The sequence below is a fragment of the Pungitius pungitius genome, chromosome 11 (assembly GCF_949316345.1).
Source record: "Pungitius pungitius chromosome 11, fPunPun2.1, whole genome shotgun sequence".
NCBI lineage: Eukaryota > Metazoa > Chordata > Actinopteri > Perciformes > Gasterosteidae > Pungitius > Pungitius pungitius.
In genome coordinates, this window is record NC_084910.1 from 14134887 (window position 1) to 14160515 (window position 25629).

General features: G+C 42.9%; 3 protein-coding genes across 6 annotated transcripts; 2 read left to right on the forward strand and 1 right to left on the reverse strand.

The window, feature by feature from the left end:
* The first annotated feature begins 1710 nt into the window (after positions 1-1710).
* On the forward strand, positions 1711-7128 carry LOC119197835 (germ cell-specific gene 1-like protein). Of its 2 annotated transcripts, XM_037454466.2 has the most exons (8): positions 1711-2383; positions 3078-3121; positions 3287-4010; positions 5480-5662; positions 5760-5807; positions 5904-6056; positions 6143-6254; positions 6343-7128. In XM_037454466.2, exons 3-8 carry the CDS (start codon positions 3815-3817, stop codon positions 6713-6715), a joined length of 1065 nt encoding a protein of 354 aa, XP_037310363.2. In that variant the 5' UTR covers positions 1711-2383; positions 3078-3121; positions 3287-3814; the 3' UTR covers positions 6716-7128. The 2 variants fall into 2 exon arrangements, with proteins under 2 accessions (XP_037310363.2, XP_037310362.2); XM_037454465.2 differs by having other exon boundaries at positions 1711-3121.
* Positions 7129-7377: 249 nt separating this feature from the next.
* LOC119197837 (visinin) lies at positions 7378-11134 on the reverse strand. The gene is made up of 4 exons (XM_037454469.2): positions 11082-11134; positions 10445-10969; positions 8511-8622; positions 7378-8134 (listed from the first exon to the last, which is right to left on the reverse strand). Exons 2-4 carry the CDS (start codon positions 10823-10825, stop codon positions 8049-8051), a joined length of 579 nt encoding a protein of 192 aa, XP_037310366.1. The 5' UTR covers positions 10826-10969; positions 11082-11134; the 3' UTR covers positions 7378-8048.
* A 5135-nt stretch (positions 11135-16269) lies between these two features.
* si:dkey-17m8.1 (C-Jun-amino-terminal kinase-interacting protein 4) lies at positions 16270-25493 on the forward strand. Of its 3 annotated transcripts, none has more exons than XM_037455196.2 (28): positions 16270-16394; positions 17419-17795; positions 17913-18107; positions 18194-18314; positions 18405-18475; positions 18606-18670; positions 19024-19096; positions 19184-19353; positions 19472-19728; positions 19964-20021; positions 20210-20362; positions 20513-20555; positions 20668-20795; positions 20936-20989; positions 21504-21644; positions 21732-21864; positions 21995-22081; positions 22153-22200; positions 22325-22466; positions 22576-22618; positions 22710-22790; positions 22914-22981; positions 23094-23242; positions 23315-23486; positions 23977-24090; positions 24168-24266; positions 24348-24437; positions 24569-25492. In XM_037455196.2, exons 2-28 carry the CDS (start codon positions 17673-17675, stop codon positions 24685-24687), a joined length of 2997 nt encoding a protein of 998 aa, XP_037311093.2. In that variant the 5' UTR covers positions 16270-16394; positions 17419-17672; the 3' UTR covers positions 24688-25492. The 3 variants fall into 3 exon arrangements, with proteins under 3 accessions (XP_037311093.2, XP_062421456.1, XP_037311094.2); XM_062565472.1 differs by lacking the exon at positions 16270-16394 and adding an exon at positions 16426-16756 and having other exon boundaries at positions 21768-21864; positions 24569-25493; XM_037455197.2 differs by lacking the exon at positions 16270-16394 and adding an exon at positions 16426-16756.
* The last annotated feature ends 136 nt before the right edge of the window (positions 25494-25629 follow it).

The following is a 25629-nucleotide window of genomic DNA, read 5'->3' on the forward strand; positions in this document are numbered from 1 at the left end:
TAGTGAAATTTTCGACCAAATAACCTTATTTTGTAGATGAATAAGTCATTTACAACCCAGAGATGACACCAAAGCGGGTGAACAAGATACAGCACACTCATTCTACGCGTGTGTGGCTAAACATGTCGTTATGATCTATTGATATGACCTGCTTATATGACTCAAATTAAATTTCAAAGGTTAAAAGAAAGTATTGACATCAAAATATAATCCCCGATACTTAATGGTCATTGAAGCAAATGTTTGATGACAGTGACTCTTAAAGTTTAGGTGCAAAAAGTAGAAACGTTTTTTTACCATAGGCACATTATCATTATTAGCATTCATCACATTTTTCAATGGTGCAATAGTGATCATGTGTAAGTGGATCAACTTCTATAGAAATTCCTCCTGAACAGTTGCGGTTTTGATTTGCCTGGACCAGTCTGGCAGGCATGCACCACTTTAACTTTTTATTCAATCCATTTTAACAGTTGATGTGCTGCTGAAGGCTGTGGGAGACGCTCCAATAATGAAAACAAAGAAGTGGGCCGTGGAGAGGGGGAGGACGGTGCAGTCCCTGTCTCAGTTCATCTCTCGTTTCCTCAAGCTCGATACCAGTGAACAATTGGTGAGATCTACTTTGTCCAATTTACAAAATTAAGAAATTGTCTTGGACTGAAGCTTTGTAAACATGTTTCAGGTTTTTACATATAACTATCTGTTTTTTTACCCCAGTTCATTTATGTTAACCAGTCCTTTGCCCCTTCCCCGGATCAAGACGTAGGGGTCCTCTTTGATGTGAGTACATTTAAAACGTTGTTATGCCATGTGTCTGTAGAGCGATACTTATTTAAGCGCAGATCAACATGAGTCACTTTAATCAATTCAAAAACATCAGCAAAATTCTTCATTCACGACCTTTAGGAAAAGGATGTGTAACAAAATAACTCAAGTCCAAAGTCCACTCACTAGCTTTTTCTTAGCCTTCAATCAAGCACAACAATGATCGATTTCAGTTCACTGAGATAGAACATTCAATGTGGTTAAACTTGCATAATAACCTAATTGGCTCCTACACTCAAACTTAAACTAGGTCATAAAATCACAACACATGTCCACGCAATGTTGATTTGTGTTTACTTCACTGCTTGCAAACAACACATTTTTTTAATATTGTATGTTTTATTCGGTTCGTGAATACCGGTGACAACATTCCGTAAATATCGCCTTTTAAAGGAAACATAGTTCATATACACGTTGTACACATTTGATCTCTTAACTATATCATGACCTTTTACAACTTTCTACCTACATTTTTACCATTTTTCTCATCGCTCAATGAAATGTTATGAGTGTATGTAGTTGTCAGGCCTTTGGAGCTCAGCCCCTAGAAGTGAAATGGTCATGTGGAGCTTTGACCAGCAGGGGGGGCAATAAGAGGGACAGTCCATGTAAAAAGTCCCCAAATCCCTATCAGGAAAGACCGTAAAGTCCAGAATTCATGGTCAACATCCGTTCTCCCGGGTGGTCGATATACAATTAGATTTTAAAATGAATATGTATTTTTCTTCTTTTACATTTTTTAACTGTAGTCTCTCACTCGTTGGCTTACATTTAATGTAATGTTTTTTTCTTCTTCTCTTTTTCAGTGTTTTGGCAGCGATGGAAAGCTCATTCTACATTACTGTAAATCCCAAGCCTGGGGTTAAACTGCTCAGCTCACCATCATCTTTCTCAAATTCATCTTCCAGACATGCACACAATGTTGTTTTTGCCTGTTTTTTGTAAATATTGTAAATAAATTATTGTAAATTCGAAACAGCCTTTACAACTACTTTTTTTAAGGATTCACATTTGGCACCCAAAAATACACATGTAACCACTGCTGATGTGGGGGAAAAAAGGAAATCATATGGATCCATTGGTTCTCAAACCTATTCACACTTTTAGTGTAGTAATTGAATAACCAGTGAAAGGAACATTTTCATAGACTGATTTTTGGGAGAAGGAACGGACAGACAGGGGGCACTACAGTAACAGATGGACTTAGGGGGAAGAGGGATTATATGATTCAGAATGGGTTTGTGACATAAATTCCAAAGAAAGAGAGGAGTGCGGCGCGGAGACCGAAGCTCCGTCGCTCCATCAGCCCTGCATCTCCTTCCAACTATTGGCCAGGAGGGTTAAAGGGAGGAGCACAGCTGGAGATGTAAGGGCCACTGCTGGAGGAGGAATACTGGTGGCAGATGCACAAGGGAGCGATGAAGAAGTTAGTGACATGCAGAACACTTTCAAGATGGAGTAAATAATATCTAATGTCTTGAGGTTTTTAAGGGCTCTGGAACAAGGCGGATTGCAACCTCATGTTTGAGTGCTACAAGGGACAACAAAAATATCTTTGGTAGGTACTCGTCACATTTTATTTAAAGGATAACTGCAGCCGAAACGATTCAGTTTACAGGATATCAATCATTTTCGTCATTTTTAAAAGAAAACGTCCCTAATTTGATCGATTTCTTTGTTATTTATGAGGTTAACGCAGTAGCTTTGGGTGAGACGTTACATTTCAGATTAAACAAGTAATATTACGTTTTTCACTTTTCTCACATGAAGGGACTAAAGAATCTATTGTGAGTTAAAACAGTATATTGTGTTGTATTAACATATTTTAGTCAAACTGAGTATATTTTATTTAGGCTCTAATCAGGCAAATGGTGTGTGTTTCTAATCAGTTGCTTAGAATTTGTCAGAATAAGACAGAAGAACGTCTGAAATCTGAAATATGTTATTGTTATTGTTGACAGAATTACCAGTTTCATTTTTTGTTGATATTTTGAGGTCTTCATCTAAGATTTTGGCTAAATCTGAGATACACTTCCAAGTTGTCCCTGCTGTCAATCTTTGTCACACTGTATATCTTCACCACTGAAGAGTAATCTTAAATTAGAAGAAATTCTAATAATGATAATAATGTGATGGTAATAAATGTGTTTATTGTTGAATACTATTTTATAAACTGGAAAATTGTTGGGTTCCCATAGCTCAGGCTTCGTGCAAAATTCGGTGGTTTTAAGTGATGCTTTGTTGTATTTCAGGGTCTGATGGGGAGTCATTGCGTGAGAAAGAGGCAGCACAAATGGTCAGAATGCACTTCACACTAAAACACCTAACACAAACAGATTAAAGAAGATTACCAGGGATTACTAGCAAAAAATTCATTTAGAACTGTGGTTTATCCATAATTTCATCAGAAATAGTAATCTCTTGTTTTTGCTCCCCTCCGTCTTGTCTTCCACGGACTCAGGAGCCAGCGGCGGAGGTCATGATGAGCGGCAGGGTCGGGCCTCAATGAGGGGATCCGGAAACGGGGATCTCTCAGCCGGGGTCACAGCACGGCACACATCGCTTGCTCTTTCATAGCCCGTCTTTAGACCCGGCTTGAGGGTTTATGTGTCCATGGGCCCCTTTTTTTTGCCCGTGATGTTCAGTTGCTACCATCAAACTGATCTATTTTGTGCACACAAAAAAAGGCTCTTCTAGCGGGGGAGTCAGGGGATGTGTGGCCACAGTTATTCCCCCTCGGGACATCACGTGCAGCATTATGTTATGTCGGTTATGAACCGTCGTTCCCCGGAATCCTCTCCTGCTCACTTTATCTTCCATCTGTCCTTCCCCCACGTCCATAAACGTCTTCTGCCTCAACGGTTGCATCGTATTTATCTTTTCATTTAAACCGGGGAGCAGCTCATCACCTCACGGCTCCATCTGCGACTACGCCTTGCCCCCTCTTTCCCTTCTTCACCCCCGCCCTCCCCCCCTCACCTGATCGGCCATGCTGGAGGGTATGTCCCGTCGATCTCGCTCCCTGCTCTCCCTGACCTTGACCACTCTGGCCCTGGCCCTCTCCATCCTGGCCCTCTGCACCTCTTACTGGTGCGAGGGCACCCACAAGGTGGTCAAGCCCCTCTGCCTGTCACCCGTCAAGATGAAGAACTGTGGGCAGAACAACAGCGAGCCTTACACCACAGGTAGATGGCCCCCTTGTCTTCCACCTCTCCGCATCTTTTGTGCTGCTTTATGGACGCTATGTTGTTTATTTTTAAGCGTTATTATGGTGTAGCGGTCAAAAGTGCAACATGTGGTCATGTAGTATTAAGAAAGCATAACATGTAGAAGATCAGGTACTTAGCAACACATAGTACCACAGAATAATACCTTTCAGGATATCAAACTCTGAGCTGGCCCAAAGCAAAGGAAGACGACACTAAACTTGAAAAGGTCTGTTACAACACGTTCACGGGCCTGTCACGGTTTGTCGTCAACAGCAAGAGCTCATATGGATTTACTGATTTTCTTGGCTTCAGGCTTTTGCCAAACCCGGGCAGAATGTGAACGTTGAACTGTTGCCACTGACCAGGTGCCACCCGTCATTCTCTCACCGCTTGCTCTGTTCCCGACGTAAACCCCCAGCAGGATAATCACGCGGCATCGTTTGTCAGAACAATCCTGTCTCAAGGTCTTTTCACAGAGCCTTCATCAGCAGGCTCTAACTTAAGGACAATGACCAGACCTTTTTTTTAACGGAAGAAAGTCCACTTTCTGGATAGTGGGTAATGATCTGCTAGTTTAATCCCACGCTCCTCAATTACTGTTCAGTGAACTAACGTATCCGATGTCTGGGCGCACATTGTGTCACATCTTCATTCGAGTGGCATGTGGTCAGTCTATCAATGTGTGTCATCTCTTAACTCTTCCAAAATGTCCAAAGAATGTAGATTGCATTTCTCTGACTTTGACTCACAGAAAAATTGTGGCCTTGACCGTTGAACCTGATTACAGGAGTATTGGATTTGGTGTTCGTTGTAATGTGTCTGTGCACAAGAGCCAATGCCTCAAACTAATCTAAATGGATGAACTCACAGGCTTCCCCCCCCCCACGCGAGGAACCCGTTGTCCTTGCTTTGGTGTTTTTTAATCTCTTTTTGAACGTACCTTAGTCCCACAGTGAACTTAATTATGGTTTGCTATTAATCTGCAGGGTGTGAGGGTAGATCCCATTCCATTATTCGCACAGGGCCTGCTGCCTGGTTCTTATTCCCTCAACAGATATACGCTTAATCCACAATGGGATTAACATCTCTCACTGCATGGAGGAATCATCTTTCATTACGACATGCACTTGTTTACGAGATCCACCTTTACGTTGGCGGATTGAAGTCTCCCGGAATGCTTCTGGACGCCGAGGTTCGGGATCCCAGAGGAGCACAGAGGAACGTTACCTCTGAGAACGGGGGAGGTTCTGCACCTCGATCTTACGCTCTTTCTCTCTGGATGCTGGTTACTAATAGGAAGAAGGTCCTGGCTTTGTTCAATGTTGGGTGGTATGGGTTTGAATCATGATCTGCTGGCACCAACTCTATTATCAATAAGGGGAATAAGCGAGTGGGGGAAAAATGTAGCAAAGACGTTGTTCTCATTGTCCTCTTCCCTCGCGCAGAGAGTCCCACCCAGAACCCCTTCAACCGCACGCTGTCTCCAGCCAGGAGGGACGAGCTGGCCAAGATCAGACAGAGGCAGCTGGCCAACGCCGTCCAGTACATCTGGGAGACGGGAGAGGACAAGTTTGCGTTTAGGTACTTCCACACGGGCTTCTGGGAAAGCTGTGAGAAGCACAACGACGGTGAGGCCCCGGAGGCACGCGTCCACACACGCACAGACCGCCACACTCGTACGCGCGTGAGCAACGTCGTAACCACAACTATGCATTTTCTTGGCAGGGGAGAAATGTCGGAGCTTTATCGAGTTAACTCCTGGAGAAACTCAGGGTGAGTTGTGCGGATCAGCTGATTTATTATGTTGTTGTGACAAAAAATACATTTTATGGATGTAATGTCAATGTTCTGTTTGTTTTGTTGTCGTAGGTGTGCTCTGGCTCTCAGTTGTTTCAGAGTTCACATACATCGGTCTGCTGGGGATGGGCTTCTTACTGATGTGGCTGGAAGTCTTGTGTTCCAAGAAGGAGATGCACTCCCTAAAAATTAATGCCTACGCAGCTATCTGCACCGTGTTGTCAGGTGAGGCACAATGGACCCTTGCATTGTGACTTCTAACAACCTCCTCCACATATCATTCTATCATTTGCATGTTCTCCCACACACAGGTCTTCTCGGGATGGTGGCCCATATGATGTTCACCACCGTGTTTCAGATGACAGTCATTGTGGGCCCCAAAGACTGGAGGCCTCAGTCCTGGGACTACGGCTGGTCTTTTGCGTAGGTGGCGGCTTTTTCTTGACAGCATACAAGACTTCAGCTTTGTTTCTTACGTGTTTGTCCTCTCTCTTTTATCCTATCACCCCAGCCTTGCCTGGGTGTCCTTCAGTTGCTGTATGGGGGCGGCCGTGGTCACGCTCAACTCCTACACAAAGACCATCATCGAGCTCCGTCGCAAGCAGAGGCTCCGTCTGGAGGAAGCGAGAGCCGCCACTCACGCTCCTTCCTATGACGAGGTCGTTCCGGGAGGCGGGCTCTACTCCGTCAGCGGCCTGCTGGAGTGTCCCGACGGCATGATCGACGTGGCGTGGGCCCCGAATGGCAGCGTGGTTGAAGTGGGAAATGGGGATGTGCCAACGCTGGTTTTGGTGGGAGGCTGTGGCCCAGAAGGGTGTGAAGACTGTGAGAGAGAGATGGATGAGATGGACTGCGCCATGGACAGAGTGGATTCACCTTGTTAGGGGATCTTTTTTTTTTTATTCTGCAACTAAAAAGGGCCTGAAAAACTGAAAAGGGGAAAGACACCGTCACCGTGCCGAGGGCAACGTGAGCATCTTTCACTATGACTTTCAGTGAAGTTGGGGAATACTGATTTGTGAGTGATTGCTGATCAAATTAATGCATATCGAATTGCAAGGACTATATTATATAAATATGTCACACTGACATGCAAGGCAGCGTGTTTTTCACAGTGCCTCATGCTAGGAAAGTAAATGTGGGCCTCTATATTTAAAAGCATATACAAATTTTATTGTTTATACATCAACATGCAACATGCAAAGGACGCTGTTCTTTTCACTGCTTGATGCTTCTTCTCTCATAAGCCTGTCCTTCAGACTAAATATACAATAAGACAACGTTCTTCCTTTCTCAAGCTTTTCTCTCGCTTGTGACCAACTTTTGATGCAATGCATGTTCACCGGAGACCACAACAAACACAGTCCCTCTGCAGATGCACACACAAACCCATACGATAGACACACAGTGAAAGAAAGATTATAGAGATTTTGAAAAGTCTGCTCTCTGATGTTGAACAGAAGATTATGTGTAAACCAGTAATCCCGAGTTGGATGGAAAGAAGGGGGAATAGAGTGAGGAGAGACGGAAAGCATGTGAAGGGATGGAGGGGGGGGGGGGGGGAGTTGTGAGGGGTCAGACTGAAAGTTGGAAAGAAACCCAGGCACACGCACGCACGCACGCACGCACACACACACACACACACACAACCACACACACACAAACACTGCACCGTGAAACATTTCAGGGAAATAATTGTTTCAAACTGAATATCACATTCAAGTATTTACTGTGTTGAAAATAAAGTTATACAGGCAGTATTGTCAAAAAAGTGCCAAAATGTACCTAAAATGTTTTACATAGTGCTGGATTTAGTCATCATTGTTTGCATTACATTATACATTTTGTTTCCAGATCATGAAACAATTGATTGATATCTGGGATAGAGACAAACAGATATATGAGAAAACCTTTAATTGATTTTGGAGTAAATAGACATCACTTAAGAACTACAACCAATTATGACATTTCCACTCCTGTAATAAAAAAAGAATAAACTAACAATCAGATATTATACTTGTACAGTTATCATTAACATTACTTTCCCCCAAGCCAAAATCAAACTCAATCCATTTAAAGGATGATCAATTAACGTTTGCCATATGTTTTAAACACTACGCCATAATAAACCACACTGCAGAAAAGAGTATTTACACCGAGGGGCTGAGCGGATCAAAGTGGATGCGAGAGGACGAGCGTTGGGAGGCAGGGAGACTTTTATGCTATCGGTTGATAGTGGATAAGACGCATCGCATTCTCGTTTTCAGTCACTCCTTGGATGAACTCTCCTTCAGCCAGTCGCCCTGTGAGGGAAAAGACAAACAGTAATCAAGCCATCCAGTAAGAGGTGTGTGGTAAAGATGCAAGGCGCTGCCACCCACTAAAGGCTCCATGACACACGGCCCTACTCCATACCTCACACACGGCTCACATGGCACATGTGATGCTGTAACTGGTTGGATGTGCCCCCAGGTGGATTCACTGCTCGTTTTATTGTTAAGCCAAAAAGCTGTAAAACGTAATCTTCACTACACAATATAAGAACAGCTGTTGAGGAAAGTTAGAGAGAGCTTACGCCGATTTCATTTCTCCCCAACATAAGCACCCAGTGATAAGAACACGGTGGCCTGTCACGGCTGGAGCACAACCTATGGACACGCTTCGGGGTATTTCCTTTACCGTTGTCTTTCTTTTCAAAGTAGGCCCACAGTTTGTTGGCTCTTTTCTCGGGTGTGTTCTCGTCCTCTGGAAGCTTGCTCTGCTCCTCCTTGGGGATCAGCTTAAATATGGCCTGAGAGAGAGAGAGAGAGAGAGAGAGAGAGAGAGAGAGGGGGGACGGGTATAAGAAAATTCCTCTCGCACAAATAACGCACAACAAGTGTGAGCAACGAGTAACAGCGGATGTGTGGAAAAAGGCAAGAAGCGCTGAGTTAATCAGTGTTCTGATGCCAAGCAACCTGACATTTAGAGAAAAGCTACAGGCCAACGCCTTTTCTTCTTTCTTGTCCCTGATAACTGTCATTAGTCATTGTATATTCTTTAAAACTTGTCTGAATACAACCGAATCAAGTAGCCTGCAATTAAATCTTACATAATATGTGGCTTAAAATCCCCAGATGGCCCCTGATCTGCCTCCCAAATGCAGCTAAGAGAGCAATCCTGTTGGGTTCGGCCATCACAGTTATAATAGAGACTCTGCAAGTTAAAAGTGATTGAATTAATAATCCGGCCGCCGGTGGCTCCGCATTCAGGCACGTGTGTCATTTCTCAGAGGTAATGAATCTGGAATATGCCACTTAGAAACCGGCAGATTGTAAATTGCTAAATGATTGTGCACTTTGAGTTTAGGCCTTTAAATGTGCGTCCCACTTAGAGAGGAAGCACTCATCTCCCACATTTAAGACACCTAGATTAACATGGATTAGTGCCAAGACTCGGGCCACAGGCCAAACATCAAGATGTCCTCTTTTTTCTGCCTGAACTATCCCGGCGTCCTTCCCCTCGGATCGGATCGTCTATGTAGTTCACACATATAGATGAAGGATTAATCCAACTTATTTTACTAGCGTATTAATATTTAAAACAGATCTACATCAAGCAGTCACACACACACATACGTGGATGTACTCATAGATACACAGTATTTACACCCACTCTTAACTAGACTATCATTACCCACTTGAAATCCAACAATAATATATTGTAAAAATGATGATAGTTTCTCTGGATTTAGTAGATCTGTTTATTGACTACTTCTCCACAGAGCCTAATTCTGTTGTAGTTTGTGGCGGCGTGGCTTTAAAATGGATCTATTTTGCTCGACGGTTGTAAACGTGATGAACTCAGGCTAGTTGGCCAGGAATTAAATCCCATTACAATGCCAGCTGGAAAGACAGCTGATCTGTCTAAACGCCGCACAATGCAATATCATTTGCCTTCAAAGCGCCGCAAAACCTCCGTCTGACCGGGTTTTGGTGGTTTGAAAAGGACATTGAAGTCAAAAGATGCAACCTCACGAATGCAAGAAACGTGGATTAGACTCGGGGCTGATGAGCACTCCCCATATAGACACAGAGCAATGCAAGCGCAGTCTTGCTTAAGAGCAGGACTGCCTACATTATGTGAGAGTTAACCCTGTAATCACAGAGATTATCATGGGTTTTAGGCTCAAATAGACTAGCTAATTGGACTGGCAATTATTCCCCAGACCTACTTTTTAATAAAAAGCAACTCATTTCACATGGACCCAAAGGAGAGTGTGCAAATGACAATATGAGGTGGCCCAAAACCAATTCTCTGTAACTATTCCGCTAATTATAAAATAGAGTAATATCAACACCACACTGGTAGAGCAATTTAAAGGAACGTTGGACATTTTAAACCTAAAAAAAGTTGTATGAACAACAATGCCATTGGATTGCATGAGGTCGTGTAATCCTCTTACTTTGTCCGTCCTCCCTCAAATAAAACATTTCCCTGAGGACTACGAGCAACAGAACAACTTCAAATATCATCATCACACTATAGTTGGTACCATTAATAGCTTCTGGTAATGCTTCGACCACGTTTAACGGGTCTAATTCTTTCACTCTTATCTCACGCGTGCCGTTCACCTGGCAGATCTCCGTCACTTCCGTCTTGTTGATGTATCCGTTCTTGTCCACGTCGAACAGGGAGAAGGCCCACTCCAGCTTCCGCGTGGTCTTCCCGGTGGAGGTCATGTGCAGCGCGATGATGTACTCCTTGAAGTCCAGGGTGCCGTCGTCGTTGGTGTCGAAGGAGCGAAAGACGTGCCGCGCGTAGGTCTTGGCGTCGCTGTCGGGGAAGAAGCGGCTGTAGATCTGCTCAAACTCTTCCGGTGTTATGCGTCCCGTCGGGCACTGCGTCTGAAAGTTCTCGTACCACTGCGAGATCTCGGTTTCGGAGAACTTGGTGGTGAGCTTGAGGTCCTCCAGGATCTCCTTTGACAGGGCGCTGCTGGTAGTGTTTCCCATGGTGAGGTGCTCTCAGGGTCTCAGGGGAGATCTGTCAGTTGTGACTCAACTCAACTGTAAACACTTGACACCTGAGTTGTCCTTGTCCTTTGCCGCCTTAGCTTCTCCGTTGTTGAAAATATTTCTTCACCGGCTCCGCCTTTCCTGTCGAAACCCAGAAAAAAGATTATTTACACATATGAGATCCCGAATGATCTACTACGAACATCTATAAAGGAATCACACTGTCAGCATGTGTGTGTGGCGGAAGCGCTACCTGTGTGTTGTGTGAGTAAATGATGGCTGGAGCAGCGAGTATGCGTCTCAAAAGTAAGACAGCGAGAGATAAGGAGGGCATGGGGGGAAACACAATCCCAGTGGGTTAATTCTGTTAATGCGGGATTTAAGGTTGCTGAGCTCTCGACTAAAATGAACCCCTCTATCCTACTTTTCTCCCTCTGGGTTCTGGGAGTCTGGAAAGATCTACGGCATATGACACTGCAGAGTTAATTCCTCTGTCATCATATTTACAAACAGAGAGAATTGTGAGTTATGCCTTGTTGTAGTGTACGTGTTACATAAGCCTAAACTGATACATTGGGGGACATTTTGCCGTGGGGTCCTGTTAACGTAGCACCAGTTTAAGTTCTTCTGTAGTATGTCTGATATTTCAGTGGCCTTTCAAGGGGTTTAGTTGACCTCTGACATCTAATTCCAGACTGCCATCTGTCTGGGCAGTTTAACCCCTCCACCTTCGATCCCACCTACAGCCGGCCTTCAGCGCACGTTGGCCTCCTCCCCATCCTGTTTGAGCCGCCGGGTTTGTTTTACTGAGCCGAGGGTTTAAAACGTCCGCCCGTCTCTCCTTAGTTGTGTTTTTGTTGTTGTGCTGCCGAATTCCTCAGATTGTCCGCATTCCTTGGTCCTGAGCTTCACTTTTTCATACACAAAGTATTGTCTCGGGCACCAAGGCCGTCCTGTTCAACACACCGACAACAAACATCCTCCCGACTATGACTTTCTTTTTACTGCTTTGACTTTTTCCAACCAGTCCCTTGTAACCCGGGCCCAGTGCTTTGTGGGTCTCTGCATGATCTCCATCTTTACTGCCGACGGCCATCATACTGGACGCTTGGTTTGAACGTCATACTCAGATTGGACCTTTTTTGTGAGTCTGTGATGGGACTGAAAGTATCGTCTTGATTGTCTTCACAGTTGTTTGTTATTAACTTGCCAGTGTTTACGTCTTACAAAGTTGCCCATGACAAGATGGATGAAAGCATACCCGGACATCTTTAGTAGCGCTTCCTATTTACATTTGATGTTGATCACACTGTATGATGATTTTCATCAGTGTCCTGTCTTTGCAGCAGGATTTCTTTGCGCTATAGGAATGCTCAGTTAGTCCGTCTATTGGATTACTTGACCTGTCCCCTCCCTTCCAATCCGCCATTTAGCCAATTACTATCATCATCACCCTCCTCTGAATGCTATTGACAATGGAATTACTCCTCCCTCCTCTTCACAAATATCTTGCTAACCGTAGCGTGATGAAGGGGAATAATTATACAATATTGATGTCTGACCACAAACTACAGGACTCTAAGGACTAATAATTATGATTATTAATTATTAGGTGCAATTTTACATAGCAATACTAACACTGTGCAAATTATGAATAAGCTATTACATTGCATTTTAACAATCAAAATAATGTATATTTACTTTGCAGTAAATATAATATAATAATAAGTGTAAAAAAGACGGTGCAGTAACAGGGGGAAGTTTACGGATAGTAAAAGTCAGCAAATCTAGAGATATTTGAAATCAGGCCAGTGTCAATAGGGCAGCATCCCAGCTGGCCGGACAACATTAAAGCCAATTAACTGGCGTTATCAAGCTTCACCTGTGTGTTCGTATCGCCCTCGCAGCCAGCTCCACGTCAGCGCTGACACACTGTACTTCTTCCCCACTCAGCGTCTACCTGTCCCGCCCACTCATTGGCTTGGATTTTGCACTCGGGGAAAGTTTCATGCAGACAAAGATTTTTTTTTTTTTGCAACATTTCAAGATTGGCTCATTGTTTAATATTGAATGTGAAGTTTCTCGAGGTTTTACAAATAAAATGTTACTGATTGAATAAATAATACACACCCTGCCACAAGTGACATGAGAAATGCAAACACTTAGCAGGAAAAACAATGAAAAGAAAAATACACTCTCAGCCCGAACAATGCCTTGGTGCGACGCGGCTCAACTCTTAAGACTGAAAGAAAGAGGAAAAAGAGGAAGGGAGTTGTTCCTAGATAAATATCTGGTAATGGGTTATAATGATGGTTAATGACGGACAAGAGCTTCCTACTGAACACACGGGAAGAGAGGAACAAACAAACAGTGACAACAATCTTGACATTTGGGTCCACCATCTCGTGAGGCCTCAGGTTGTGACGTGTATGATAACGGTAACAGCGCTTGGGGCCCCTGCTCACATTTCTTCACTTATTGTCCAGGGAGAGAGTCAGTAGCACTTTAAAGCTTTCAGTAAACCCCTCACATACCTGGAAAAAACGATCTATGAATTCAAGGGGCCGTAACACCGACATCTGAGGTCCTGATTCCCCACTGAGGTAAGAAATGTTGAACTTTTTTTTAATAGAAATACACATCAACCTTTCCAAAAAGTAAAGATATCAATTTTGGGAAACTCAAGTTCTTCTGATTTCAATTTAGAATGTTTTCAACTGTAGACCTGCTATAGCTCATTAGAGAGTAATGCTTTTGTTAAAGATCAAATGACGGCATTAGAGTTAACATGCAGGCGCTGACCTTTGTTGGCCAAGAGAATTTTTTTTTTACCCGTATTATTATCTGAACTTTAACTCAGTTGCTTTGAATCTTAATTCAGTAAAGTAGAAAGATTTTTGACTTATTGTGGCAATTTTCATAATAAATGATACATTATTAAAATCCTTCTTTCTTCTATGTTTTTAAAACCCGGCCAACCAGTGACTAACACGTGTCTTTACATAGTTGTGCTGTAGACATTAACATTGTTCAAACTCACAGATCTTTACGTAAAATAGTTGTTGAGCCCTCTATAGTTCCTAAAAACACTAAATATATAAGTCGTCTTTGATAATTAAATGGTAAATAAAATAATGTTGTTGGAATATTTCACCCATCAAAAAGCTTAAATGAAGAGTTTGAACAAGGGATGAGATTTCTTTCCAATTTTTAAGTTACATAAAGGGATATAAAATGGGGAAACTGGGTGTTATGGGTTTTTTAATCAGGACTATGTGTCATGTTTTAGGCGTAAGAAGGAAGAAGAAGAAGAAACTCCAAGAAAGATCACGTTTGACCTTTTGAAAAAGGAATAAAGAAAGCAACCATGGCAACAAAGATGGAAACTCTTGATCCTTCAACTTTATCAGATCTCACATCTACTGTCACCTACGACCCCAAATCTGAAACAGTGACCTTACCAGGAGGGATTGTCTCGGTGGCGGGCGTTACCGTGGTGACTGGGGGTGTTGAGCTTTCTTGTAGATCCTGTTTGCTGGCTTTTGGTTTCTGGGGAACCCTCATCGGCTTCAGTTGTATAGCTGTGGGGCTGTGGGACCAACTGAGCCAGTATAAAGAAGGAACCTCTCTCTTGCTTGGACTGGGTTTTGTGATTCTGACCATGAGTTTCGTGGTGGTGGGAAGTGTGGTGGCATTTCACCTCCTGACGAAGAAGAAGAGACAGATGTCCAGACAGCACAGAGAGGACGGAAAAGAAGTTCTTGTAGCGAGTGGGAGGGTAATTAAAAAAGTCACAGTGTGAAGGACAACTATTCACAGGGTTCTACAGACACTGAGTCTGCAACACATAAAAAGACTGTTCTGTAAACAGTCATGATGGGCAGAAAAAACATTGAGATCTCTTTCAACATTCACTGCTGCTCATCCCTTTATCTTTCAATCTCAGTAATATACAAATGCTATTTCTGTCTGTATTATTTACTTCGATTATAAACAAAAATCATAAGCAGTTTACGTGTTTTGTTGTGTATGATTTGTTGCATTGATATATGTATGGATTCAAGCATATAAATAAGTTAATACTCTGAGAGGGGCCTGACTGCTGCCTGAAGTTTACTTTATAACAATAACGTGTATTTTTCATATTTAGGAACTGCTACTTTTAATAAAGTACTTTGTAGTGTCCTTTCCACCACTGCTAACAGTTATTGCTCATGATGCATATCTTTTTTATTTTGTTGTACCTGAACCAGGTAGACAAACCATGTGGTGAATATAGTGTATGACAAAGGTGCAGCCACAATGGAGCCTTTTTTAAATGCAAGACCTTTGAACAAGAGACTGTATATCATGTTGCGGCTCAGCTGAATTTTGATTGACGGATGGGAGAGGAGGGCCTTGCGAGATTCAAAACAGAAGGCAAATTTGAATTTAACCAGACATTTTGAAAGGAACGGTAATTTTCAAGACTGAACACAAAAAGTATTACAGCAGCATATTTTTTTATTCCATAGCACTATTTATGCTGCTCTGCTCTAATTATACACATGACATTTCTTGGGTGGTACTTTTGTTTGTTTTCTTCATTTTTTGAGTCACAAACTGTTATAAGAAGGCAAACATATTATTGAGTGAGTGAACTGTCCCTTTAATACAAACAACTGTCAAGGTGGATGTGGAAGACGTGCCATGTTATGAAGCTCTTTAATGAATACAAAGCAGGACAGGATTGTATCTTAAATGAACATAAGAGCAGGTCTAGCATGGATGTAAAAAAAAGAGCGTAACAGAAACCAAAGACAACATCAACAAAAAAAAGGGCGAAGAGAGAATGAGAGGATGAAGAGGTGGGAAATGTGTTATCTCCATCTGCTGGACTTAAAACGAACTGTAGCGTGATCAAGTGACGTTCCTCTGTGATTTACTGTAGGCCTTCGTGTTGGTCACCTGTCACTCACTGCACGAAACACTAACTTACATCACACCCAGCTGTTCTCATCGTGAATACATTTCATAGGACATATTTGTTGTAAAATAAAGAGTGCATGCCACTATAAAAAAAATCGCTTCCTTCGCCTTTCAACATCACACCTGAATGGCTTCACCTCATAGAGACGTTTCACGATGCGACTCTTGGTGGCTTTCTGATAGCAGTCTTATCACTTGGAATGACACGGGGTAATAAACGAGGTGACTTCTAAGTTATGTGGAGTACTAGGACAGGTAACCGACTTAGACTGCGTTATAACCCGGTCACCTGACAGCCCGCCGCAACCTCCTTGGTCACGTGTCATCGTTCAAGTTTCAGGAAACTTTTTTTCTCCTTCTGAAAACAAAACTGACCAAGTCCCGCCTCTTCTCCCCGACTACTGGTTACAGTTGTCAGACGCCGCGCTCTGATTGGCCGGATTGCGGACTCGTCGCCGCGCGTCAGACTCCAACGACGACCCCTCTTTAAACTCGTTTATGTGTAATTGATATCGTCTGCGAAGGAAAAAACACAACTGTTGGAATATCAGTATTTCGCGGGCGTGAAGGGAAAGTTACGAAGGAGGCCGTCGTGGCGGTGAGTGAGCGGAGCTGCCGCCGAACAGCGCGACGTCTCGGCTTGTCCTTTTGGTCAAGTTACTCTGATATGAGATATCCCCTGTCAGTCACGTTACTTATTCATACAGTATGCCCGTTCCAGTGTTTCATTCACGTCCATCTTCTTCTTAGCTTACCGCGAGCGCTGAGCAGCCCGAGGCTCGACGCGCACAACTTGTTTGTGGGCTTATATGCAAACTTACATTGACATTTAATTCCCTTGAGACACAAAACCAGAAACGGCTCGTTTGGTTTGTCTCTCTTCATTAAAATGTTACTCGACTAACCTGTTAACCAAACTACTAAAGACTGTGTGAATAAAACTCAAAACAACGGATCGAGGTGAGTTCACTCATTTGTATTTCAAAAACACATCATTCAAAATGTACGATTTCTTCAAATATATTGTCTATACAAAATGTTCATTCAGTCAATTAAATCCTAACGTACTCAATAAAGAATCTACAAGTGTGATTTGGCATGTATATACACGTGTGTACATATGCATACAAACATACTTATATGGAGGTCGTTCACATTGACAAAACTACTTTAAACTGACATAATGCACAAACTGTTTACAATTACATATATTACAATAATGGAGGAAATCTTCACAACTGAGAGGAGGAAGGAATGCCAATATATTCAACCAATGTAAATACACACAACTAACTTGTGTGTGCCTTTTGAAAATGGGGATTTTTAAAGAAAATATTACAAAAGTGTGTACCCAATGCAAACACAAACACTTAACAGGTTTCTGATCATAATCCAATGTGTAAAACCATCCATTTCAATTTCAGCCTCACTGAGCCAATGCTTTGTTCGCTGTTTTTATGAAGGACGAAGTTCGTGGTAATTAATGGGGAAAAGAAAATAAAGAAATTGTGCCTAACCTTCCATATCGCACAAAACAGTGGACTGGCTTGGAGTTAAACTACAGTACAAAATAGATTATTTATCATCACATCTAATTTATACTTTCTTCTTTTCTCCTCCAGGATGGACTCTGAATCGACCCTGACACATCAGATACACTTTACTCTACAGTAACGACTACTTCAATGCCGTCTGAGATTACGCTGCCGGCGTAGAGGATAAATGGAACGTAAAGTTAGCGGACGTGTTAGAATGCCCGATGCACTAGCTGCAGCAGTTGCTGAGGACGTACAGTCAAGAGAGCAACAGAATTGGCTTTAGAAGCTGAAAATGAATTAAGCTTTGAGTTGAGTCGAGGAAACCGTTTTGACAGTTCATGTCGGATAAAGATCCTTTTCTGATGGAGTACAGTGAGCGCGTGCTTTGTGGCACAGGGGAGGCCGAGATGGACCCCAACATTGTGAGTGAAGAGGCAGGAAGGCTGTACTCGGAGCTACAGGTAAAGCAGTTCCTTTCCAGTTATGTTTCACACAGGATCAAAATAAATAAAAACCCAACGGAGCATGTTTTTCTCAACCGTTTGCCACTGCGCTGCTTCGCCCCCACCACGCTGCAGACCGTCATTGAGACCCACGGTGAAGGTGTGGTGGAGTCGCTGGTGCCCATCTTCGTGTGGGTCCTGGAGGGGCTGGCCAGCTGCAAAGCCCAGCTGACAGACCGGGAGGAGGAGGCGCAGAGAGAGAAAGCTGAGCGGGAGGAGCTGCTGGAGAGATACCAAGCGGAGAAAGCGCTCCGGAAAGAAAGTCAGGAGGTGGGGACTGAAGGAAGGGTTTAGATTCAGTGTTTCTACAAAAGTGTCTGCGCTGAAAGCTGTGAATGCACTCCATCTTCTTCTAGAGGTATCTGGAGCTGGACGACCAAATTGATCAAGAGAGGCAAGCCATGAGGGGGAGGGAAAAGGAGAGAGAGCGGCGAGGGAGAGAGCTGGAGAAGAAGGCGAGAGAGCAAGCTGATCATAGTGAGCATTACTAGTATTAGTAGTATTGTGCATGGAATTTTAATCTGGCCGGGTCATTCTGAAGCTACATGCTGTTTCTCTTTCTCGCAGTGGGGGCCTTAGAGGACCAGAAGGCCAATCTGAGTAGAGAACTGAGCACTCTGAGGAATACTCACAACAAGGTCAGATACTCCACGTTGTGTCTTGGAGCTGCACCGAGCAGTGACTTCTTTAACAAAATATTACAAGATACAGGAGTTTTTTCTGGTCATTTCTGTGTTTCTCACACATTGGTGATGTTCTTTTCCTCAGCTGGCTCACACGTACTGGGAACTTATGAAAAAGACAAAGGATTCTGAAAGAGATTCTCCTTTAAGGTTGTTCTTATTCAGCACTACTGTATTGTAGACACAAAGTGTCAAAAATCACAAAGAAAGGCTATACATGAATTTAAAGATAGCAGTTACAAAGTTTCGCCTCACATTTTACTTTCCAATACTCTATTTTTTATCTAGGGAGACTTTTGTGGATTTCTATCTTTGAGCATTAAGTACAAAAAATCTATATATTTAGTGGGATTTTTCAAAATAAAATACTAATACTAAGATCACAGTCTATTACTCAGTCATGACAACATCTCTGCAAGTAAATTGTAAGAAAGCAGCTCTAATGGATATTGTTAATTCACATGCATTTTCTTTTTTTGTGTCACACTACATGCTGCGTTCAGGAATCATGTGAGTCTCAAGAATAATAATTTTCCACCCAGCCAAGTCTTGTCAGAATCCAGTGTGAATGAAAAGGTAAACTAATTCTGACCCTTCACATACAACTACATTTTAAATTGATGTGGCAGCAAAGTAGCTTTTGTTTCCCTCCTTTTGCTGCAGATGATGCAACGGCCACACTCACGTTCTGGTCCTCCCTGTTTGGAAGATTTAGTGGCCAAGATAGAAAATGCGATTGATATTGCAGCAAAGCCCGCCGCAGATGCATTTATCAGTGACATCATAAGCTCCACTCCTGAGCTGAGGCCATTTCATGGCAGTGCCATTGCAAGGTAATAATCTAAATAACTGCACCGTAGTTCACTTGAGCTTATGTTCACAGGGAGCAAATGGACAGTTCCCGGGGGTCTTCTACATTTCTTACTCTTTGACTCTTGTCTTCATCCGCAGCCCTGTTAGATCGAACACCGAAAAGCCACCGACAGATAAGTCGGAGAACAGCGTGGACGACGAGATAAGGGAGGTGGAGGCGAGGGTTAGCAAAGCGGGAGAAGTGCAAGGAGCGGAGAGGCTGGAAAAAGACCAGGAGGAGGAGGAAGACGATAGTTTGGAGTGCGAGTTGCGCAACAATGACTCTGTGTTCTCGGAGCTGTCGGACCTGAGTCTGGACTACGTGGAGAGTGTGGACCGAGGGGCCAGCGTCAGAGGTGAGTTTGCACGTTTAAGGGGCTTTCGCCACAAACCCGGTGGACTTGCTTTTGCTTCATCTTAAAAAACCAATGAACTGCAGACAAAATTACACGGTTATCATATTGCATGAACAGAATAACGGCTGTGTTGCGTTCTCTGCAAGGCATGAGGCGTTACTTCCTCATATTCGTCTTGTTATTATTGTCACCAATAATCATCTGTGTGTTCACGCATTCCCTTTTTTCTGTGTAGGCAGCACCGACCAGTTTGAGGAGATTCTTTCTCAGTTTGAGGAACTAAAAGTTACCCAGTAAGTCCTATATTTAAGTTCCCTGACCTTGCTTTCACTGGTCCAGTGATCAGGGGACTTTCTTTTTCTTCAGTACAACCCAAGAGGATAATAAATAGATGTTATTGTCACTATTTTTGGAACTGTTTTGTCTCTCTTTACCCATTGAATAGCTCATCTTTCAACGTGCTCTGTTTCTGTTCTTCCAGCGAGTCGGTAGACGCCGCCCGCAAGGCTCTGATATCTCGGGTCGTAGAGCTCACTGATGACCGTTCGGCTCTTAAACTGGAGGTGACCTCCCTTCAGGAAACCGCCTCACGATTAGAGGGGCGGATGAAGGAGAAGGAGGAGGAAACTAAGAGGTGTAGAAAGATTTAATGTCTGCTCATTCTTTGACCTCTTGGAAAAAAGCATTACCCTTTTCTGTCACTATCATTATGATAAAGTATTTTGTAATACTTTATTCTGCTCTTTCCAATAACTCTTTATTTTAATGTCCACTATTTTCCTAGGCTTCGGAAAGAACTGGAAGAGTGCCAGTCTGAGGACCCTGATGTAATTCATTTTACAATCTACTGTTTCATTCGGCAATTATCTTACTGAAGGTTATTTTTTATGATGTATGAATGGTGTGTAGATTAAATAGCATAAATTCCCCTGCATTCAGGCCTCTCTACCTACATCCATGCGGCACTTCTCTCGCTCTGAAATGGCCCGTGTGGTCATGGAGAAGAACCAATACAAGCAGCGTCTGTTTGAGCTGCAGGAAGCTGTGAGACGTAGTCAGACACTCAGGTAATTGTACTCCTGAATCAACATGGTTGTATTTTTGTGATGGGTATGTTAGTTCCAATAGTATAACTAGTTGAAAATATAAACAATTATTTTAATCGTGAACCTGATTTAGCGTTTCTTTCGCTCCTTTTCTTTTTTAGAGCAACGAAGGATGAGCGGTTAACAGAGGACAAACGGTCAAGCGTTTGGAGAAAGTAAGTGTTTATGGTATGATTTGACCAAATATTGTACACCCATACTATTCCCAATTAAATCTGCAGTGAAGTTTATATCCTCATGACACAACTTAGTGTGTTACTGTGTGCAGACATTTTGTTATTGCAGAATAATAAAACCACAGCATAAGAAAGAAGAAACTGTTTTTAAAAAAAAGATGGAATTTTTTCCAGATGGCTTTCGGGTTCATCAAGCAATACATTGAAATATATTTAAAAATAGCAGTTGGCATGTAGCTCAGGGTTGTTTGGCTAGATGTACTTTAATATTGCTTTAAAAGAATCCTGAGCATTGTAAATGTTTCAAACGAGCACCTCATGGCTGACAATGGAAGAATCTATGCAGGGTTTTTTTACGTATAGTGATTCTGTCTCTAAAGGTATTTGGCATTAAATGTACACTATATTGTACACATAGTGACCGAAACAAACAAGTGTGCGTGTGCTCTGTAATCGTATGTTAAAATATATGTATATTTTTTTTCTGTTAAAGGTTTAACCGCTTGTTCGGGCTGTCCAAGGTACCACTAATCCCACCTCATGCTTCTGCATTTGCCCGGCCGACTTCACCGTCCCTCCCTCGCTCTCCTCTGGGGTCTCCACAACCACCGGCTGTCCGTCAAACTCATGCTGAGTAAGCTCACGTTTCGGAACACGCCGCAAAATGTCCTCGTCACAAACACCTGGTCGAGCTGATTAACAGCAGGAGCCTTCTCTCTAGATATGCTTCCCCTGCTGCTCTCTCTCCTCGTGTCAGGAGGCGAGAACTCTACAGAGAAATTCGCTCCCACATTTGGGGATCACTTGGAAAACGGCAGATGCACGGCTGGAGCACACCGCTGGCCAACACACAGGTAGACACACACACATTATGAGAACACAAAAATCCTTCATTTGAGCACAACCAGTGGAAAAAAAACAAGCCTTCTTATTGAGGAGTGTTTAACATACCAACACAATTGTGGTGGCTAACTGTCATTGTAGGAATACCATGAACCTGTGCCAGAGCCTAAGGACGTGCCGGTACTGATGCAGCTCAGACTGCTGGATCAGAGAGACTCCACAGCGAAGGTAGACCTTTTCACAACTCAAGAACCTAGGAACCTTTTAAAGTTCTGGCCCTCACTTGTTTTCCTCTTCAGCTGAACTGTGCGGTTGCAGTCACGCCTGAGATCTCCGGAGAGGCCACAGTGAGTCCATCATCATCCTGGTCAAACGACAACCGTAGCTGTTGTGTAATCGCCGTGACCGATGCCACCCAAGCATAAGTAACACTAACACGCATTTTCCAAACTATCCGTCCTTCTCTGCCAGTGTTCTGTGTGGGTGGTTTCTGGCCCCGCCTCCCGCAGTGAAATTACAGTGATTGATCCAGCGCTGTCCAACACAGTACTGGATCATTTCTGCCTGCCCCCTACAGCTCCTGCACTCTGCATCTGTGCTGTGCCTCCGACAGGTTAGTGTGGTAGCGCAGCCGCTGCCTACTGATGGAATGCATTCTGTACTTCCTCTAAAGCAAACTGAGAGCCGCTCACTTCCTGTTCTTTCTGGTCTTGTTATGTCAGGTGACACAGCAGGAACTGTGTGGATAGGAACCCAGGAAGGAAGGTAGTGTGTGCTGAATAAACATGCTCACTTCAATAAATTGAACTCGTTTGGTAAAATGCACTTTAACATTCTCTTTGTCTTTGTCTCACAGCATACTGGTACACTCAGCCTCTGCTGGCAGGAGGAACTGTCTGCAGTCGGTTTCTCTCTCGGAAGGAGTTCATTCGCTCAAGTGAGTTCTGTCGGCGCTCGGTTTGAAGCACATTCATAGTTAAGTACTAACGTGATGTCCCTTTGAGTTACGTTCATGTTTTCATCAATAAATCGGTACATTTTTACCATCTCTATCTGACAGATATTCTCAGGATCAAGTCATAGCGGGTTTAGCAGATGGGACTTTGGCATTTTTCTCACACGGTTCAGGTAAGGGTTTAATTTCTCCTCTTCATGTGGAAGTCTGTTTCAATTGAACAACCTCTTCTTTGCACACTCTTAGTGGTGTAAATGAATAACAGACGAGTGTTGTGTTCGACAGGTGGCTGGAATCTTCAGGCCCCCTCTCTGATGCCTCTCGGATCGAACCCTTTGCAGCCCATTCGCTGCTGCCTGGCTAAAGGAGGTCGCTTGTGGGTGGGATATTGGAACAAAGTCCACGTGGTGGACGTCGTCAGCAGGAAGGTTGAGGTAAGGAACTGGCACTTATATTGCGTTGGTCTCACGTTCACATTGGAGCTAACTAAACCCTCATTATTGCAGCAAACATTCTCGGTCTCCGAACGCAGCGAGCAGCAGGTTCGCTTCCTGTGTGCCGGTGGAAGTGGCGTTTGGACGTCCTGCCGACTCGACCCGATCCTCAGACTGTTCGACTGGTCCTCAGGGCGGCCGCTACAGGAAGTCGATTTCACTGTTTTGGTCACTAAAACTTTAGGTGCTGAGACATGATTTGTTTGTATTCATTGCATAATAATTGCAAATGTAAAAATAATATATTTACAGTCTCACATTCACAATGTGAATTGTACTGTAAATATAATATAAATGTGCTCATCTGTTTGCTCAGGAATCTACACTTTTGGTTCCCTGTTATTCATTTTCTCATTGAGGAAATACTGTACATTTCCACATGTGATATTTGTGAATATCTTCAATTTTTGTATTTTAAGTTTATATTTGTATAAACTTTGTGGCTTTAGCAATGTGTCAAATGATCTATCTATCTATAGTAAAACAAATGTAAAACGTTTTTTTACAGGATAAGCCAGTCAAAGGATTACAAATGCATGATTGATCACGTGGTCGTGCCTTATCTGAATTCGAAGAAAGAGATAAGAAAAGAAAATATATTTTGTTTTGCCAGACAACTTTGAGCGTGAACTTTCCCTGCAGCTCGGCTGACATGCTTCCGTCTCCTTCTGTAGGCCCGGCCTTTCTGACACTGTCACCTCTCCAGATCTCATCTCTCACAGTCATCTCCAGCCGTCTGTGGGTGGGCACGGGTGGGGGGGCCATCTTCTCCATCCCATTATCCATAAGTGAGTTTAATTTCAATTCAAAGTATAGATATTTGACTCCTTGCGCTAAAATAAACTACACTAATGACCTTCTACAGCATCAGAGGCTGTTTCCATCCCATATTGCTCAATTTCATCAGCCCAGCTGTGTTACCATGGACATAGACAAGCCGTCAGGTTCATCATTGCTGCACCTGGTAAGAATAAGCAAAATATTTGTAACAAGTTGTTAATCCTTCAGAGTGCGCTGGCCTGAAGTATCCGTCTTTGGCCAACAGGTTGTTTGATCATCCCTCCTGGCAGCAACAACGTCACTACCTCTCAGCTTATTCTCAGTGCAGGAGAGGGCTACATCAACTTACGAATTGGTGAGTTAAAGAAAAATATCATTGTTATTTCAAATTGTTTGGGACCTGCCAGATGCATTCATGTGCTGTTATGTCCTGTTTAGTCAGTGGCCTGTTTATTAGTGCCTAACAGAACCAAACACCTTTTTCAGGAGACGATGCCAATGAGGGATCGGTGGAGCTGTCCCAAACTACACCTCAGCGGTCCGAACGCAGCCACATCATCGTCTGGCAGAACCCCAGCCCCTCTGCAGCCGGCCCGGCCCGCTGACATCGATCATCTCCTCGTTCTGTCATCCTTGCAATGTGATGAAGACGGAGCGGTCATGTGCTGCCCGCCAGCTAACATGGAAACAACAATAGTGCTTTCATGGAACTGAGTGAACAAGCGTCTCGATGTGGCAGCAATCAAAGTATGTGTGCGTGTGATTGTGAATTTCTGGTCAGTCAATCAGCTACGTAATTGTTAATAGTTCCATTTTTTCACCTTCTATTTCCTTGACATCTATATTTCTCCAGGTTGCACCAGGTATTTCTGTCCAACACCTTTTTAATTCCAAAGATTAAGTTATTAATGGTGCTGCTGTTGTGTACATATTTAGTTGTGAACAGGGAATTGGAAACAGGTATTGATCTTCTCTCAGTTTCTCAACAGCACAGACAATCAGACACAATTATCTCCATGTGGGATCGTCTCTTTTGAGTCTCATGTTTTAATTTTCAAATTCTTCCCCTTCACATATGGTGTGAATGCAAACAGTGCCTTTTGTCTGTATAAAATAATGAATATCCCATCTTCTTAATGAACAGCTTCAGTGATTGTTATTATTTATTTTTAATATCACTTATTGGCCTTATATCTGGGGACGTCTTTTGTTTTGATTATATTTCACTATCTCTTGTTAAATAAGGGGAAGGAATTTTCAGTATTTATGAGCAGTTACAAGTTTGTACATTCATTTGATCTCCTTATGCTTCTTGGAAAATAAATGAAGACTTGAGTATATCTTGACTCTAAACTTGAGCAAACATGATTGTTGTCATTAAAATATTTTTAAAGGTCAATGTTGTAACTAATTATTTGCTGCTTCACCTTAAACTGTTGCACAAAATAAAATGTGTGGTCAGAAGCTGAATGAACAACCATTCAAACAATAGATTCATTTTTTTAATCTTCAAATATTGGAATTTATATTAGAGACTCACAGTAAAA

Bases quoted from the DNA above. Each gene is read 5' to 3' on its own strand.
- si:dkey-17m8.1 (XM_037455196.2), top strand. From the start codon at position 17,673: ATGTCGGATAAAGATCCTTTTCTGATGGAGTACAGTGAGCGCGTGCTT. The intron at 22,619-22,709 runs GTAGTGTGTGCT...TTTGTCTCACAG, and splicing joins ATAGGAACCCAGGAAGGAAG to CATACTGGTACACTCAGCCT. The intron at 23,487-23,976 runs GTGCTGAGACAT...CTCCTTCTGTAG, and splicing joins TTTGGTCACTAAAACTTTAG to GCCCGGCCTTTCTGACACTG.
- LOC119197835 (XM_037454465.2), top strand. From the start codon at position 3,815: ATGCTGGAGGGTATGTCCCGTCGATCTCGCTCCCTGCTCTCCCTGACC. The intron at 4,011-5,479 runs GTAGATGGCCCC...TCCCTCGCGCAG, and splicing joins CAGCGAGCCTTACACCACAG to AGAGTCCCACCCAGAACCCC. The intron at 6,057-6,142 runs GTGAGGCACAAT...TCCCACACACAG, and splicing joins TATCTGCACCGTGTTGTCAG to GTCTTCTCGGGATGGTGGCC.
- LOC119197837 (XM_037454469.2), bottom strand. From the start codon at position 10,825: ATGGGAAACACTACCAGCAGCGCCCTGTCAAAGGAGATCCTGGAGGAC. The intron at 8,623-10,444 runs GTGAACGGCACG...TCTCTCTCTCAG, and splicing joins AAGTGACGGAGATCTGCCAG to GCCATATTTAAGCTGATCCC. The intron at 8,135-8,510 runs GTAAAGGAAATA...TTTCCCTCACAG, and splicing joins CTTTGAAAAGAAAGACAACG to GGCGACTGGCTGAAGGAGAG.